At 37.0% G+C, this 18,120-nt stretch overlaps 2 protein-coding genes across 5 annotated transcripts in view; both read right to left on the bottom strand.

The window, feature by feature from the left end:
• tmem132e (transmembrane protein 132E) overlaps positions 1-18,120 on the bottom strand; it is a 358,047-nt gene that overhangs the window by 202,517 nt on the left and 137,410 nt on the right. The window lies entirely within an intron of this gene.
• LOC306994972 (uncharacterized protein) lies at positions 794-11,124 on the bottom strand. 4 transcript variants are annotated; one of them, XM_079606033.1, is made up of 7 exons: positions 10,771-10,924; positions 9,526-9,578; positions 4,504-4,931; positions 3,134-4,152; positions 2,775-2,930; positions 1,979-2,071; positions 794-1,533 (listed from the first exon to the last, which is right to left on the bottom strand). In XM_079606033.1, exons 4-7 carry the CDS (start codon positions 4,118-4,120, stop codon positions 1,225-1,227), a joined length of 1,545 nt encoding a protein of 514 aa, XP_079462159.1. In that variant the 5' UTR covers positions 4,121-4,152; positions 4,504-4,931; positions 9,526-9,578; positions 10,771-10,924; the 3' UTR covers positions 794-1,224. The 4 variants fall into 4 exon arrangements, with proteins under 4 accessions (XP_079462159.1, XP_079462157.1, XP_079462158.1 ...); XM_079606031.1 differs by having other exon boundaries at positions 4,504-7,209; positions 10,771-10,895; XM_079606032.1 differs by lacking the exon at positions 4,504-4,931 and having other exon boundaries at positions 10,771-11,124.

Genomic DNA, 18,120 nt, shown 5'->3' with positions numbered 1-18,120 from the left:
TTCCCTATTGGTCTAATTTTGTTGACAACCTGAATTGGGGGAATATATGCACTGAAAAAAATGATACTTTGGATTAACTTAAAAAAATTGATGTAATTTGTTACAACTATTTTTTTTAGATTTTTTCAAATTGTATTTTTGATTTAGTTAAAACCGTAAATTTTTATTTAATGTCAAACCAAAATTTTAATTTTTTCCAACACAACATTTTACATTACCCCAAAGTAATAATATCGATTGTTACAAAGAGCGCGTGTAATTTTTTTGCTTTGATACAACCTAGTGTTTTTATTTGAGAAAAACTTAACATTTACAATTACATCCAAGTGAAGTTTTTACTTTGAAATAAACTAAATAAATAGATGTAATTAGTTTCTATCAAATAATTTTTTTGATTTGGCTGAAACTATACATTTTTACTTGATGTTAATCAAAATTTTGCTTTGGTTCAAATAATTTTTTTCATTTTGGAAAAACTAATATTTTCAGTTTTAATAAAATAAATTGAATTTTTACTTTGGAAAAAACTAAAAAAATTGATGTAATTTTGTTACAAGTTATTAGATTAGGTTTTTTCAAGTTGAATTTTTTACTCAGAACAAACTATCAATTTTAATTATAACAAAGTCAATATATTTAGGTCAATATTATAATGCGTCAATAAAAAAGCCAAAGTTGCTCCCATATTCAAGTTTTGTTGTACTTCAGATAAAACCTTGTTTCGGTCTGTAGCTCACAACCTGGTCTGTGCAAATTTTTCTAAGCCATTGTACTTAAATAAAGACACAAAAATGTACTTCAAAAGGACTGAAATTTAATTCTGCAAGCATTACATATCTTTTAAAACATGTTCGCAGACCATGTAACAGCAATTAAGTGCAATAAAGTTGATCCCAGTTTCTAAACTGTACAAACTTGGCTAGATTAACAAAAAATAAAAAGTGCTTAAGAGTCCATCAATATTGAGCACATTACCAATCAATGAAGCAGTAAAATATGTAAAATGTGAGAAATGTAATGCAATATCACATCGTTAACATTAAAACTTTTAACAGTTATTAAAAGCTATCAAATATCTATACCACAAAAAAACTTCTCAATAAATTGAGTTTAACATCAGTTGAAAGTTTTTCATTGAACAGTGATTCAACCTGCAATTTGAGTACAAGCTCTAAAACAGAACCAAATACAGATCCAAATGCATTTCTCTTGGCAACTTAACTTTCACAGCTTAACACTGAGGCTGAGAACTTTGCGCGTCATTTTCTTTGGTTCAATCTCCATAAATACCTTTTGTAGTGCATCAAAGGTGTGTTCCAGCTCACCTGGATAGCTCAAGTTCAGCACATAAATTAGGCCAAATAACATGGCACATGCATGTGCGACTGATGGCAACCTGTTCAGGACTTTCACTCCTTCAATGACTATACTAATGTCATGTGGTGGATGGAGAGAATCACCCTCTTCCCTGATGACGAACACAGCCATTGTGGAACTTGCAAGCTCTGTTTCAGCTTCATCCATCTGGACAACCTGATAAAAGACGAGCTACAAGTTATTCTTGATGAAACCAGTTTCCAATGAACCGACATAAATGACACAGACAGTTCCCAAAATCAAATAAAAAAATGTTAATGATGAGATTGAGCTGGTTTATATTATATACACAAGACTCAGAATTCACAGTCATCTGATTGCCAGAGACAAGCAAGGTTTCGAGTAGGATGATTATAAATTGTAAGTAAAACGCCCTGCTGACGACTTGGTTTTGGTCTCTAGCGAATTCAAAATGTAATGAACTGACGCAAAAAAAGAAGCATTTTCTCATCAAAATATGACCAAATTAGCACTTTCCCAGCAACATTTTCTTTTGCTTCCACATGAGCAAGGAGGCAATGTGTCTGATGCATCCTGCCTTTATCTGTGCGTATGTGCTTTATCATTATAAAAGCTTATGGATTCATGCAAAACTACTCACCAGATACTCCTTAATAAGTTGGTCCGGGTCTTCTCCGAAGTAGAGAATTAGACACCTCAGCAGACACTCTCTTTTTATATTGACTTCAAGGCTCTAGATGAGTAAACACACATACAAATATATGATTTTACATTTTAAAACGGAAACATGGACAATATTATAAAAAAAAATAAAAAAATGTTAAGACTAAGATGAGGACAGAGTTACAGTAAATTGTGGTAACATTTAGGTCTTTACCTGAGGTCACCAAGTATGGTGACACAAAATAAAACGTTGCGCTTTTCTAAGCGGGTTGAAAAAGAATAACTAATGTATGACGGAATAGCACTGGGTACATTATAGTTATTTTTAACCCGCTTAGAAAAGCGCCACGTTTTATTTTGTCACCATACTTGGCCGTTCAACTATTCGTAACTGTATTTAAATAGGGAAAACGTGGAGGTGTTTGTCGTTTCTAACTTGATCTCTGTTTGGTACCTAATGAATGAACTGGTCTTTTTGGGCTAAGCGAATTGCCATCAAAGTGTCACCACGCGTCAGAGCGATTTAAGTATCCCTTTAAGTGACAAAATTAGACACATAACCAACATATAACTTATGTGGGAAATAAAACCATGAGAGCGTCACTCGATTGGAGTGCATTTACCATATCCAGTAAAATGGCACTTAATTTTAATTTGTAAAACTAATTTCAACCCACATTTGTAACTTTCTAATTCAGAATACAAGTTACAAGGCAAACAAAGGATCTAGATCTATCTATCTATCTATATACACAACATACCCAAGTACATACCAGATCAAGAACTTTAAGTATCTTCTGGGTCTTCTCTCTGAGAACTCCTCCCTTCCTTCTGATGAGCTCGATCAGCTTGCTGTAGTGCTCGTCCAAAGAGGCCAGGAATCGTGTCTGAAGTGGAACAGTTGTAATCCTGAGAAATTCAGCGTTGATCTTAATATGAAATAAAACAAAAAACAGAAAAATGATTACATGACAGCTATATGTGAGATACATTCTGAAATACAAAATAACAAAAAAAAATAATGCATGTCATTTTGAACACAATTTTAATATTTCATAGCAGATTTCTTATAATAGGCAATTAGTATCCTCTACTTTACAGGCCATTACTTATAGTTAAAAATATTACATGCCTCATCCTCTGTGAACAATGCAGGCCATCTTTCTATCAACTCTTCAACTCTCAATTCCTTTTCCACAATTTCTTGTCTTCGCAGTGAAAAGGTTTTGGCCATTTTGTCCTTTACCACTGCACGATTATCTCGTTTCTTTACTTCTGTTAAAAGCAAGAGTCTCTCATTTTCCAGTTTTTCTCGAGTCTCTCCAGTTGGAATGTCGGGTATGTGGTTTGCTTCTCCTCTCTTTGGTCTCTTTACGTTTTTTGCTGGCAAGGCATCCTCTGGGGCTTTGGACTTCAATGAATTTACAAGTAACTCAGAACACCCAGTGCCCTTTAGCTGAGTTCGGTAGTTACCCATTTTTGTCTTAAACCGCTGCTTCCAACCATAGCAGCCATTGTACGAACCAGGTTCGGAAAGGCATGGATGCTTCTTGATTAGAGCTTCAGCAACTTCACTGAAGTCAGCATCGGATGGGTAAGCTTTGAACTTGAATATTTCTTCAGCTACCTTTTCCAGAATATCTGACTTTGTTTTTGTACTGTGCTTAAACCTCGTCTTGTTTGACCTATACTCTGCATTTCCTTTTTCTAACTGCAGTTCAGTGTCATACGAAAACTTGGGGATTGGAAACTCTCTAGGCCACATTTCACGTCTTGTAGACACTGAGCTTGATGGTGAGGAAAGGATCTCTGTGTCATCTGAATGGAAGCTTGAAGATTGAGCATCCTCTAAGACAGTGACATTGAATCTTTGGCTGCAATCATCAGTTATTGGGATGACCTTGATAGTTGTCAAATCCTCTAGTTCAGCTGTAGATGTCAAATTTACAAGTGCATCTCCAAAGTCTTTGTCTTGGTACTGTAGTCTGAATTCCCCATTCAAGCCACACACTTTCCTGACTTCATCCGTGAGTTGCTCCATTGTTTTTGGTATTCCATCTGGCAGAATTAGCTTCCTGGTGTCATCGGGCTTCAGAATAATTCGCAACTTGACTGGCATCTTCACTGCTGTGTCACCCAATACAGAACAATCTAAAAACAACAACAAAAGGCGAATATTATTACAAATAATGGATTACACTCATGTTAAGCTTTACAAGCCTGTGTGTCAGATTTAAGTGCTGACCATTTATTTCACGTGGTAAGCTACTATTCTGGCCACATCTGCCCTGGGGTAGACTAACAGATGCAAGGCTGCCAATCTGCACCATAAACCCCTCCGACCAACATTTCACCCACAGACACTACATTCACACAGACTTTAAGAGTCTTGCTCAAGGACATTTTATACTGCTGAGCATTATACTAATATATTTATATATATTTTAAAGATAATCAGTAAAAATATACATTCCATTCACACACCTATATACTCTATACAACCTTATGCATGGATGTATCTCTTCAGTGAGATGAGGCGCCGTCCACCAACCATGTAGTAATTTAGAGGGTAGTGATCTGTCAGTTCATGCAGGCCAACAAGCTTTAGCACTCTAGTCGTAGACAAGACCAAGTCATAAGCTCGATAATGTTCCAGGTACCAGGCATCCAAGTTTTTTACAATGAAAAGCAGGGTCTCTTGTTCAACAATCATATGAACAATTTCACAAAACTCTGGAAGTCCAGCCAGCGATCCATGGGATAACACCATTCCAATCCTGTAGTTTAAACCATTGTAGAAAACGTTTTTTGCAAGGTTCACAGTCTCCATTTGAGGGTACTTCTGTTTCACTGCCCATGTTATATCTTCGTTAATAACATCAATGGGTAGTGTTGATACCTCACTGACCTCCAAGGATGGTTTAGGAAACCTACAGATGTGCAGATAATGTGCAGACTGAAATTGGTGTCTTTGTGCTAATGAATACAAAACATTTTTGTAACAATTTGTATGACGTATTACTCTTTTGAAGAAACTATGTTTAGCTTCAAATCTCATAGTCCATAGTGCAACGAGCGGGCCAAACTCACGGATCAGTCGCGGATAATGCTCCAAGTAATGATGTTTAGGTCGAATTCTTTCATGAGGGAATACTTCTTGAAATACTGTCCTGTGTTCTGATATCTTAAAGTCTAGATAACAAATTGAGTCCTCAGTGTGAAAAGGTGCAACAGCAAGTTCTACAATGTCCTTCAATTCACAGAGTACTTGCCACGCTGGTTCATTAGAAGGAACTTTGTGTCCGATTAAGAGAGGGAGAAATCTTAAAAGGTTCCAATTCTCGTGCGCGTTTCCTCCTATTGTTCTCTTTGTTATGTAGGTTTGGGGCACAAGATGGGGACGGTTTGTCTTGTCAGTCCATTTGAATTGAAACGATGTTATTGCTTCATTCAAATTGGATAATGCAAAATATTTTTTGGAAATTAATACATTAAGACAAAGAGCAATCTCAACTGGTATAATCCCTTCAAACAAATCATGAACAATATCAGGGGGAAAGCTTTGTGTCAAATTGAAATATGACAGATTTTCTGACAGCACACACTTCCTTTTTACACCAAAATAATTAGCCAATGTTTGTTCTTCAATTGCTTTAAGATGAGAAGCATGAATTTCCTTGCTTCTCATGCAAAATGCTCCCGAGTTCACTTCTTTTGTTTGAATATCCAATCTTTCTGCAGTACAAAATCTGCAAGAGTATCTGCCAGAAAAGTTTTCCACAAATCCTGCAATACTGTGTGCTCCAAGGTTGTCTGCTAAAACACAATGAACAAAGCCTTTCACATTTTTCCCCAAGTTGGCAATAAACAGTCCTTCTTGCTCTAATATAATAAGATCCTGTACTAAGGGCTTCAATACATTTTCATAACCATAACATTTAACATCGTCGCTATGAATAAGTGCAGCTAAATATATATTAGACAGGGAGGAGTGACAACTAGCAGGTAAGTTACCCAATGTCCAATACACCCCACAGACCTTATACTTTTTTCTGGAGGTACCGAGGGGATTACAGATTTCAAAGTCATCTATGTACAAAAAAAGTGAAATAGCACACTCTTTTGACAATTGAAAATTTTCTTCGTAATTACTCCCATCATAAAATGACTTGTACTGTCTTTGACCAGACTGAATTTGATGGGGAGATTTCAAATTAATGGCAATATCCAAAAATGATTCACAACTTAAAATCTGCTGTAAGGATTTTAGTAAAGGGATGTATTGAAACGATTTTTTGTTTTGGGGGTCAAGCACAATTTCCACAGGTTCAACAATATCAAAATGTTTTTTATAATATGCCTTTCTCTTCCAAGCAGTGGAAAGAGGGCCTGGACTTCCAAGAGAGGCTGTAATTGGATGTGATTTACAAAGAGCAAATACTAGATCTTTTACAACGGTTTCGTCTACATGACTGTTAGCATTCTGCAAGTGCTGAACTATACTTTGATGGATAAGAGGGACAGAAGCAGTGCTTATCAAATGGACAAACTCTTGCAAAAGTTCATCAACAGCAACACTAGAAACAAGATAAATATGTTCGAGCTTCAACAAGAGAGAGGCTAGTTTGAGCTCAACGTTATGTTTCAAGTCAATTAAATGTTCCCCATCCAAAGACGTATCATTGAAATCTTCGGTACTGAAATCATCTGCGGGCTCAGGAAGAATGCTATCAATGTGGAAATGATCAGAATCATTTGTTTCAGCAGAACATGTCGTTTTTTCAAGAATTCCAGGTTTTAAGTTATTCACTGAACAGCCCTTATGATTTCTGCTTTTGTGTGTTCGATATGAAGCATAAATATTTGTTTTGTACAAACAGTCCTGAAAGACACAAACTACTGTTTCACTGTTCAGAAGATGCTGCGAAATATGTTTAAAGTAGTCTTTTAACGTTGAGAATTGATTGCAGTGGCAAGTGAGGCATTTAAATGTGGTCGCTTCAGTTTGTGAAGAAGGCTGATGAAATCTGGACAAATGAGTCAAAAGTGCCTTCCAAGTCTTGCAGGTGCATGGACAACTAAAATAGATGCAAGGATAGGAATAGCGACGTCCATAGTGTCTGTGCTCAAGCTTATAATGTTTAAGAAGTTCAGATCTTCGTAAAACAGAAGTACCACAGTCTTTGCATTTCCACATTCACCAGAAAACTAAGAAAGAAACATACAAAAAGAACATGTTAGGCATTTGCTGCTTAAAGGAACAGGCCACCATTTGGACTTCTCTATCAGTTTAGTCATTCATATTTGTGCTGTCCTTGGGCAAAACACCTCACCCACTGCCTGTATGAATGTAGCGTGTGAGTGGTTGGTGATGGCCGAAAGGACCGATTGCGCAGAATGGCAGCCTCGCTTCGGTCAGTCTGCCCCTGAGAAATTGTGGCTACAATAGTAGCTTACCATCACCGAGTATGAACTGAAAGAATAATGACTGCACTGTAGCGCTTTGAGAAGCTTGTGACACTGGTTTGTAAAGCGAAACAAGCGTAATGCTGTGTTCTCACTAAACGTGAATAGAGTGTCTGGCGCGAGTGATTTCAATGTTAAGTCAATGGTAAGACGCGTTTACACGCGTCTGGAGGTCTTGTGGCGCGAATGAGGCGTTTAGCGCGGCAGACGCGAATTCGCCTCATTCGCGCGTTTTATGCGAATTTGCGTCTGCCGCCCAAGTTTATTTTTTTTTACTTTTGCGTCAATTCGCACCACGTTAACCAACCAGGAGCCTGCTTGCTGCTGTCACGTGGTGAAGTGACGTATAAACGGGGGCAGGGCCGCTTTTCAGTTTATAATGTAATTTTATATGTTTGGCCTTAAAGGGATAGTCCAGCTCTGGAAAGATGAATGTGCATTTAAAATGGGTAATTATGTAGTAGAAAAGTGAAATTATTTTTGAATTTGGAGCCTTCTAGCCTGAGAAAAGCCAGGAAATGTATTTTTGGATTATGGGGATGAAAGACTTTGCTGCCCTACGAGGCCACGCCTACCAGTAAGACAGCGCTGTTAAACAACAAGGCTAAGTTAGGCTAGTGAGTCTCCATGACAAGTTTGCCCAGGATTTTGCGATCGGCCAAAATGTCAGGGATTCGGCTTTTGCGTTCTACAGTCGCCATTCATCATGTTTACTGTGGCGACCAGGACGAGACTGGCGGCGCGGGTGAACGCTGAGCGGGAGCTGTGATCTCTCATGGAGGAGGGGGACTTTTCTTAGCAATGTTAAAACACACATTACTAACGCACATTACTTACCCATCACTTGTTTAGCGTTCATGTAAACACTACATTCAGATTTACCAATCAGAATGAATTCAGTTAGATTAAAACAAAAGGTGTGCATGTGAACAATGAATGGCGACTGCAGGTGTGCATGTGAACAATGAATGGCGACTGCAGAAAGCAAAAGCCGAATCCCGGACATTTTGGATTATCTCGATGGCCGGACATGTCTGGGAAAAACAAACTACCTTCGTCCATGTGTTGACTGACTGATCTGGGATAGGTCTGTTAGCGCATTAGGTCCAACCCCCTGTGGGCAGGTTTGAAAGGGTGGGCACTAGTGCTTGTAGTCTCAACAGAAATCTTACACTTCCTCCGACAATGACGCAAATTGACTATTTTTGCGTCATTTTAGGAGGAGGTATTAAGAGGTAAATACAGATTTCTCTCATCTCAGGGGAAAATGAGAGTGTTGCACGACCATTCAATAGTAGGACTGGGTTTCTAACAATGCAAAGCTTAATGCAAATGGGTGGAGTGTTCCTTTAATAACTTATTTTGTAATATGATCTAAATGCCTGCGTGAAAGAAGGAATGACATCGTTCAGCTGTTAACTATGAATGTGACACTGAACACTTGCAGTCATAAATTTCAGAATGAGATGAAGAATTAAACTCACATAATTAAAGAAGTCGTTAGACCTACGTCACAACGAGTCATTAATGTTTTTTAATGTATGTTTCATATAATAGCCTAGAACCAAACCAATAGATTGTGAATGTAAACATTTCAGTTTACCAGCGGCAAACGTCAGGAGGACTAGCCGAGGTAAGGCTGTTCCAGGCGGGTTACATGAGCGCGAGCACCCGGTGATCACCTGGATCTCACAAACCGAAAACGTCAGATCAAAATTTTAAATAGGCGCTCTCTTTACAAATAAACCACAGATTTGTGCTTTATACAATTACATTCTTGACTGAACATCTCTTAAAACTACATGACACAACAGTAGTATTTTTTTTATTATTTTTTAAAGACCGCCTAGCACTTGCCCTTCCCTCGGACGCAACTGCTGAACGCATTTCGCTCTAGACACGTGAATGCATTCAAAATTTTCAAGTGGCAAATTAGACGCGGTACATGTGAATTTTACGCTTTATTCGCGTTTGGTGTGAACGCAGCATATGGCACAATTATTATCATATTCATACAAATAATGTTCACTGCCTGGTGTGCATGTGTGGATCACCTACCAAATGTGGTTAATGATGATCTGCAGTGGTTAATGATTCCAGAAAGAGGGCACCTGTAAATACAAAGGAAATGGCATGAATTTATAGGGGACAGTGATGATTATTTCCATTAGTCACTTTAAACTTTAACTTATGTATGTAGTGTTTCTCTTTAATCAGTCATTGCTCTCACCATTGCTACAAATAAAATATGTAATAAACAAATACATACAAGTAGTAAATAGTAAGTTAACATTAGGAATGTTTTTAAGAGAAAATATAGCCATTGTGGCAAAACGGACACTGAATTTATAAATGTGTATGGTAACACTGTCATCCTCTTCGATCTCTAATCTGAGCAGGTTCACAGGGTGCACGAGTTTAAAATGGGCCCAAAAAAATTCCAACACGATCTTACCCAAGTTCGTTCAACGTTCTGTCCGATCCCGACCCAGACCTTTGTCGCAGCTTTGTGAAGCAAATGTATATAATAATTATGTCAATCGTTTGAGCTACGTTTGGGCTGTTTTCGTTTATGAGATAATTATTTTTTGCATGCAGTGCGTGTTGCTGCGCCACAGACACGTGCGCGCGCCTCAGAGGAGGCCGAGTGTAGACGCCTCAAGGCTCTAAAATTTGTAATATTTAAAAAACCGAACCAGCACAAACGGAAATCTTTACAGCACAAAACAACACTGATGTAGATCAAGCGGTTGACACCATTTTTAGCTGTTTTAAAGCTTTAAAACGGGCTGCATGTCCGACCTGTGGCGTTCACCGATCGGGTTCGAAAGCATGTGCTCCTTCACCCGTCTCAACAAGCTCACGAGTAACGTTAACGTTACGGAGTCAATACAGTTTAACGTTAAGCTATTGGTGAAAAGCACGCGAAAAGTCTGTCCCTGGAGCACTCTACTCTCATCCCGCCTAAACTTTGGCTCGACTGCCTCTAACATTATAAAGTTACTGAGGGGCTAGCAGTGACCCCGCTACCGATTAAACATGTCCAGACACTGGCGGGGCTGTTCAGTTGAATTAAGCGCGATCTAGACACGATTATTATAAGTTTGATCATTTTTTAACTACGCGACCACATAATGCGATTTAGCAAAAATACGTGATAACAATTTTAACCAGTTCATATTTCTTAAACTCCATCACAGAACACCCCGACGTCTGCAAAGTAGTTCCCGGTTCTTTGACTTAATGTTAATTTCCTCAAAAACAGATATGTTGTCACCAAGCAAAACACATTCGAGCTCTTACCTTGTTTAGTTGAGTTTTCTCGTAGACTCGCACATGGAGATGGTCCTTTGCTTGCGAAGCGAGGTAATGGCGGACAGCAGAAAAGTTCAACGACTGAGATGTACCGAGACGTAATGACGTCACATGATCACATGACACCCCAAAACTTTGGTTTAACCTTAAACTACCATTCAAGTTAAAGTAATGTTTTAAAGTTTGTCTAGAGGGCGTAACACTTACTTTGAGGCAAAGTGAAAACAGAAGGTATAAACTGAAAATCACAATTTTCCATTGGACCAATGTAAATATATACTTTGAATGAATTGCCCTGATATTTCACTTCCTTACAAATACCTCCTTACGAATAAAGTAAGAGAAATCTCTTTCAAAATCATACATAGGTATTATCCTGCTAAGCAATATCTACTTAGGTTTAAGCTTGACATATGTGTTAACTGTTCATTATGTGGAATATGTCCAGAAACAATGGTACACCTGTTCTGGCAATGTCCCTACACCATCACTTTCTGGAAAGATCTGTCCCAATATATTACGGTCAAACTTATCGCTGATTTTTCTTTGTTTTGGAAAAATGTACTGTTCGGTTTCCATGATAACAAAAGTAAAAAGCAAAAAGAAATATACCTAATTAATATTTTGATCATTTTAGGGAAATATCATATTCACAAAGCCAAATTTAGTAATTCTAAACCTTCTTTTATTGCTTTTGGTAAGGAGACGGAACAGTACATCAAATCCATCTGTGATTCAAAAAATAAGAAGGCTGCTAAAACCATTCAGTTATGCTCTATATTTAATGTATTTATTTGAACTTCCCCTGGCTCTGCTCATGTCTACTTTTTTTGTTCTGTATTAAATGACTTTATTTGTGTGTCTTACTGTTTGTATTATAAAGATTTAATAAAGATTAAAAAAAAAAAAAAAAAAAAAAAAAAAAAAGCATTGCTCTCGGAAAAGCGCGTTCACGCACACGTTGACCAGAGGAGAGAAAGACCGCGCTCATCGACGCGCTACTACCGGAAATCATCATCAGCAGCGCTAAATAGGTTGATGTCGAGAATGTCTCCAAAAAAGTGTGTTTTGGGATGTGAGGGAAAGTTTACCTTGTTCAGCTTCCCAAAGAACCCAGTGTTACTGGAACAGTGGATGCAGTTTGTATGTTGTGGATGCTCCCGCTTGACTCTATAGCTCCGCCCACGCCCAGAATCAAGGACCTCGGCTTTTTCCGGTTAGAATCGGAAAGCTGTATTTTTATTTTATAAATATGAAACTAAAGACTTTTTGGAGATATGAAGGACGCACTATTACTCTATAGGTACTCAAGATTAACATGAGATTGACTGAAACTAAGTATTTTACCCCCCCTTTAAAAAAATAAAGCTGTTCAATGTTTGTTGCATTAACTAATGTTAACTAATGAAACTTATTGTAAAGTGTTATCCTATAAAATATAAATGGTCTATTTAGTATGAGACCATATTTATACAATTTACATCATAATAAAATCATATCACAGTAAAAAGACAGGTCTAGAATTTAAAAACAGCCAATGAATTATATCCTGTAAATCAAAAAGGGGGGGCGGAAATATGTGCCAGACTGCAACTCATACTATGTGTGAAGAAAATGTCGATTGTGTTGAATTTAGGGCTGTCCAAGTTAACAAGAAAATAGTAAAAAAAAAAAAAAAAAAAAAAAAATTGACATTAAAGGAGGCTCTCTTCGACCCTGTCAATCACCCGTAGTTCAAGCCAGCGCTTGACATCTCTGCGCTTTTCCCCCGCACCAAACATCATGTGTAGCGCGCCTGTCATCCACAAATAGCAACGAGCTTTGTACTTTGTTACTTCTGATAAGAAACAAAGTGTCAGCTTTCAATTTTTATCACAAAATTCAAATTATAAATGATGTTTTGACGCTCTTAAATGTGCATTGACAGATCCCTGTAGCGCCTCAGTTCAAGCGGAAGCGTGAGTTATCTCTTCCACTTTAATAAGTTACAGCAAGAAAAAAACATGTTAAAAGATACAGTACAACTTACTGATATTTCTCATGTAAATACTCAATCTGTATTTCAACCCGCAGAAAGATTTCAATAAAACAGCTTTTGAACAATACATTTAACGTTGCATTTATCTCAGGAAATCTATCCGATATTCACAGTTTGTTATTAGTTATATACTGTGTGTGTGTGTGTGTGTGTGTGTGTGTGTGTGTGTATGTATGTATATATATATATATATATATATATATATATTACTATATATATATATATATATATATATATTACTATATATATATATAGCCTACATACACACACACAGTATTATATAACTAATAGCAAACTGTGAATTTTAACTGTGAGTTATATACTGTGTGTGTGTATGTATATATATTAATTTGAATAAAAAATTATTACACAAAAAAAAACTGAAATGTTTCTATACAACTAGGAAGTTAAAAACTTGTTTATTCAAACATTTCATTTTTTTTTATTTGTGTAATTATTTTTTCTGAAAATAAATAGCAGTTGGATATAATTGGGCTCTGTTGTTTAGTTTAACCTCTAATATTATAGTGAGATATGTATATTTTACAGTATTAATTAGGATCATTTTTTTTCCCTTAAGAAAATCAAACAATCGTTATCGGCAGATATCATCGGTATTGGCAGAGCAATTTAGTATCGGTGCATCTCTAATTATGTTCATATTAAAATCTATCAGTTAATTTTACCACATCAATCAAAGTATTTTGCATTCATATGTCGCTAGACGATCTTACATTAGATTTACAGCGAGTTAAAGCCACAGTACTCGGATACACGCGTGTCATTGATAGTGAAGTGCAGCGCCTCACAGATGTGCTCTGTTAAGAACCTCTCTGAAGGATGACAGCTTGCTGTACTTTAAACAAGTGCTCTAGACAAAGCTCCTCATAAGAGGCTCAACTTCCAGAAATTCTGACATTTTCACACAAACCTTCAACTCTCACATTTAGCTATTAGATTTGACAGGAGGATATAGCTTCTTGCTGCTATACTGACTCGTGTGCGTGATGCGATCCACTTAAATGTGTTTTCTTCACATGCCACTTACGTACATGCACTCAGAAAGAAATGTACAAGAACATGCAGATGTATAGCTTTTGAACACAATGATTAGCCTTTGTTTTCCTCCTGAGTATCTACGTCATTCAACAAAGAAGCATGACGTCTTCAAGAACTCTGCTGTGCACTGAAACAGACACAGCGCCTTGGCGTAAAATAAATGCAGGCAAAGCAGAAGAAAAACTGAATTCATCCTTCAGCCTTTCTCACAATTTTTTAGTCAGTTCACAATTGCTTTGCTGTGGGCTGTAATTAACAATTATTTCCAGTAACATGCTCCAGCAATTAACTGAGAAATTGAACAAGTGGTATATAATGTGCAATGTTTCACAATGTAAGACACTGACATTTTTTTATAAACTGACTAAAACAATTTACATTAAGTATCATTGTTATATTAGCTACTTGTTTAAAATGATAGCAAGTATGACTTTATCATTATATTGATTGTAAAAGATTGATAACAATGATTATGTATTTATTGCATTTTATTGTATTTAAAATAAAAGAAACTATATATTCTAAAATGTATATAAATAAAAATGTTTTATATTTGTATATGTTATATACTTAAAGTAATATTATATTTGCTACAATACATGTATAACTCTTACACCGTGTCCTAAGCTAAAATGTCAAAAAAAAGTACTTGAATCAATGAACAGCATGTATGAAGCCCCATTCTTACAGATCATTAACTAAAAAAAGTTGTTTTAGGGTTTAGTTACCCTTTAACATGGAAAAGATACCTTTTATCGCGTGTCGCGGCGCGTGTAGTTAGGACACGTGTTAGGCTATATGATGATTATATATGTATATTCATATTGCTGGCCATTATTTCTAAGACTTATGTAAATAAAAACATTTTAAAATGCGGTAAAACCTATTAGGTTCCACTTTATTTTGATACTTTAGATATTCTACTAACTATAAGTAACTTTGCAACTACATGTCAATAACTCTCCTTAGAGTATTAGAAGACTGTACTAGACTGTCAGTAGACTGTTAGGTTGTGGTTAGGTGTTCGTGTTCGGGTTAGTAGAATAAGTTGACTTGTAGTTGCCAAGTTACTTATACACTAACAAATGCTGGGTTGTTTTAACCCAATTTTGGGTCAAATATAGACAAATCCAGCCATTGGGTTAAATTTTTAAACTGCATTTTTTTATCCAACGTTTGGGTTTGTCCATATTTGAGCCAATATTGGGTTAAAACAACCCAGCATTTTTTAGAGAGTAGAATGTGTGTTGGGGGAGCATCAAAATAAAGTGTTAGCAGATATTAAAGCAGACAGCCTACTAAAACATTAATGACAGTTAGTTGACATGTAGTTGCAAAGTTACACTCTAAAAAATGTTGGGTTGTTTCAACCCAATTTTGGGTCAAATAGGGTCAAATATGGACAAACCCAGCCGTTGGGTTAAATTTTTAAATTACATTTTTAACCCAACGTTTGGGTTTGTCCATATTTGACCCAAAATTGGGTTGAAACAAGTCCGAGTGTACTTAGTAGAATGTCTAAAGTGGAATATCGAAATGAAGTGTTACCAAATATTTTAACTACCCATTAGGGATGCATGATATATCGGCCACCATATAGACATCTATATATAGAGAGAGAGCTAAAATTATATATTATTAACTGGGAATAATATATATATAATATATATATTGAGGAGTTTTCTTTTGTAGAAAAGTTGAAGTTTTCAACTATTATTCATATTTTGTTTTAGTTAAAAATAATAACCCTGACTCAGTGTTTTAACTCTTCCACAGTCATTACCCTTTAAATTGAACACAAAGCCCAACACATCGCACTATAAGGACTTAAGAAGAATAAACATCTATAAATAATTTATTTATAAGGAGTCTGATGTCAGGATGTTTCAATAAAGTTCACAAAACAAGAGAACGCCTGAAACTAGCTGCAACTACACAAGCATTCGCTGTGCTGAACAACAGCGGGGTGCACCGGCATGCTGGAGTCGGTGTTTGCGCTCATACTCAGGGATGAGGACCGTGGGCATCTTGTTAAGAGTGAAGGTAAGAGGCCAGAAACCCCTCCTGTGCTGTACATCACTGCCTGAGCGCAACTAATCGATACAGGGAAGGTTGACTAGAGGAAAGGGTGCCTGCGCGTAAATCTCCATGTGTGCGCAGATCTCCCCAAGCTATGTGTTTTACATTTGTTACACTTAGGGGAAGAACAAGAGAATACTTCAGGCTGAGGCGGAGTGAACCGCGAGAGGGAGGTGAAACTGTATCCGAGGGCTGGTAATTATGTGTGTATGTTGCAGGGTAAACACGGTAAACATGGGTTCGACCGAAAGGTCATCATTCCCAGCACTCCCAGCTTCAAGCTGCGGGGCGTCGCATGAGCACTGCCACATCTGTCACAGGCAATATCCTACACGGGTATTACACTAAAAAACATTAAAGACAAAGACAGCTGCAAAACGGCAATGTTAACAACCCATACATTGTTCAATTTAAGACACTGAACAGCAGCGTTGGTACATTAAGATTGTTAATGTTGGCTCATTGTACTGTAAAAATGTCCATTGACTCACATCAAAGAGCAATGTCATTACCGCCACATCTGTGACTAATATGCAGTAAATGAGCGCTGTGCTCTATAGCTTTGATATATCATTTTCTGATTTGCCGGTGATTTTCATAAAGCCTTTGACCAAAATTACAAGCTATGGATCATTTAAGAATCACCAGAGAAAAAGGCTCCCTCAAATGTTCTGTTTGTTTGTTACCTTTCAAATAAACACCTAATGAGTGTGTTCACATGCACAATCTTACAACTTTTATGTTTAATAAACCAACGCAGTTGCAATACAGTTAAGGCAACAGTTGATGTCTTAAAGAGCTGATGTGTGACCCATAAAAAATCCTGTTAAACGTCTAAATCAACTGGAACTGCAACAAACAGCCGAGACTCTTGCAATAAACATCGCTATATAATTTATAATAGACTGTCAAGTGCTAATATATACACCAGTCAAAAGTTTGGGGTCAGTAAGGACACATTAAAATTGACCAAAAGTGACAGTAAAGGCATTCATAATCTTAAAAAAAGATTTCTATTTCTGTTCTTTTGAACTTTCTATTCTTCAAAGAATGCTGGAAAAATGCATCACGGTTTCCACAACATATTAAGCAGCAAAAATTGTTGATAAAAACTGATATTAATAATTATTAAAGGGTTAGTTCACCCAAAAAAGTTACCATAATTTACTCACCCTCAAGCCATTTTAGCTGTATATGATGACTTTCTTCTTTCAGCAAAACACAATCATAGTTATATTAAAAATATCCTGGCTCTTCCTAGCTTTATAATGGGAGTGAACGGTCACTGAGATTTTGAAGCCCAAAAAGCGCATCCATCCATCATAAAAGTAATCCATATGGCTTCCAGTGGATTAATAAAGACATTCTGAAGCAAAGTGATGCTTTTTTGTAAGAAAAATGTCCATATTTATAACTTTATAAACTATAATCCCTGACTTCTGGTAATGGCCGTACGCGAGTCGAGTTCCGGCTGATGAGTGACCTCTGACCCGACGGATGATGTATGATGTAGGAGTAGCGTACGCTTAGGTGAGAGTAGACGCCTCTCGCGGTTCAAACTAATAGGGCTGGACAACAACGACAGGTGAATAACACTGATGTAGAAGCACATAACCCTGGTTAGAGCCTAAACTTGACATGGTTGATTGGAATGTTGTTCCAGGATCAACCAAGACTTTGATCCAATAACATGTTGTGAAATCACGTTCACCCTCTACTAGGATAGATGTGGAGAGACTGAAAAGCACTTAGTGCATTTGAGACAAAATGGCACATTACCTGCCAGGAGAGACGTATTAGTTTTGTTAAAACAAAATTGAAAGAGCCATTATCACAATGCAATCACACTGGAGAAATACAGCCACCGTGTTCAGTTTAAGCAAGAGAAAGACAGAAGAGAAGAATTAGTATGTTCAGAATAAGTGTGTAGAAACAATTTTCACTAGTAAATTTCAAAGATATTTACAAATAAATGTCAAGTAACACATAGGGCCCTATTTTAACGATCTGAAACGCAAGTATCAAACGCGGAACGCAAGTAACTTTGTGGGCGGATCCCGGACGCTGTTGCTATTATACCGGCGGGATAAATGACTCTTGCGCCCGACGCAAATCTAAAATGGGTTGGTCTGAAGTAGCTTCATTATTCATAGGTGTGGTTT

This window comes from Phoxinus phoxinus (genome assembly GCF_949152265.1).
Source record: "Phoxinus phoxinus genome assembly, chromosome: 3".
NCBI classification, from domain to species: domain Eukaryota; kingdom Metazoa; phylum Chordata; class Actinopteri; order Cypriniformes; family Leuciscidae; genus Phoxinus; species Phoxinus phoxinus.
This window is presented reverse-complemented; position numbering and strand designations above follow the sequence as displayed.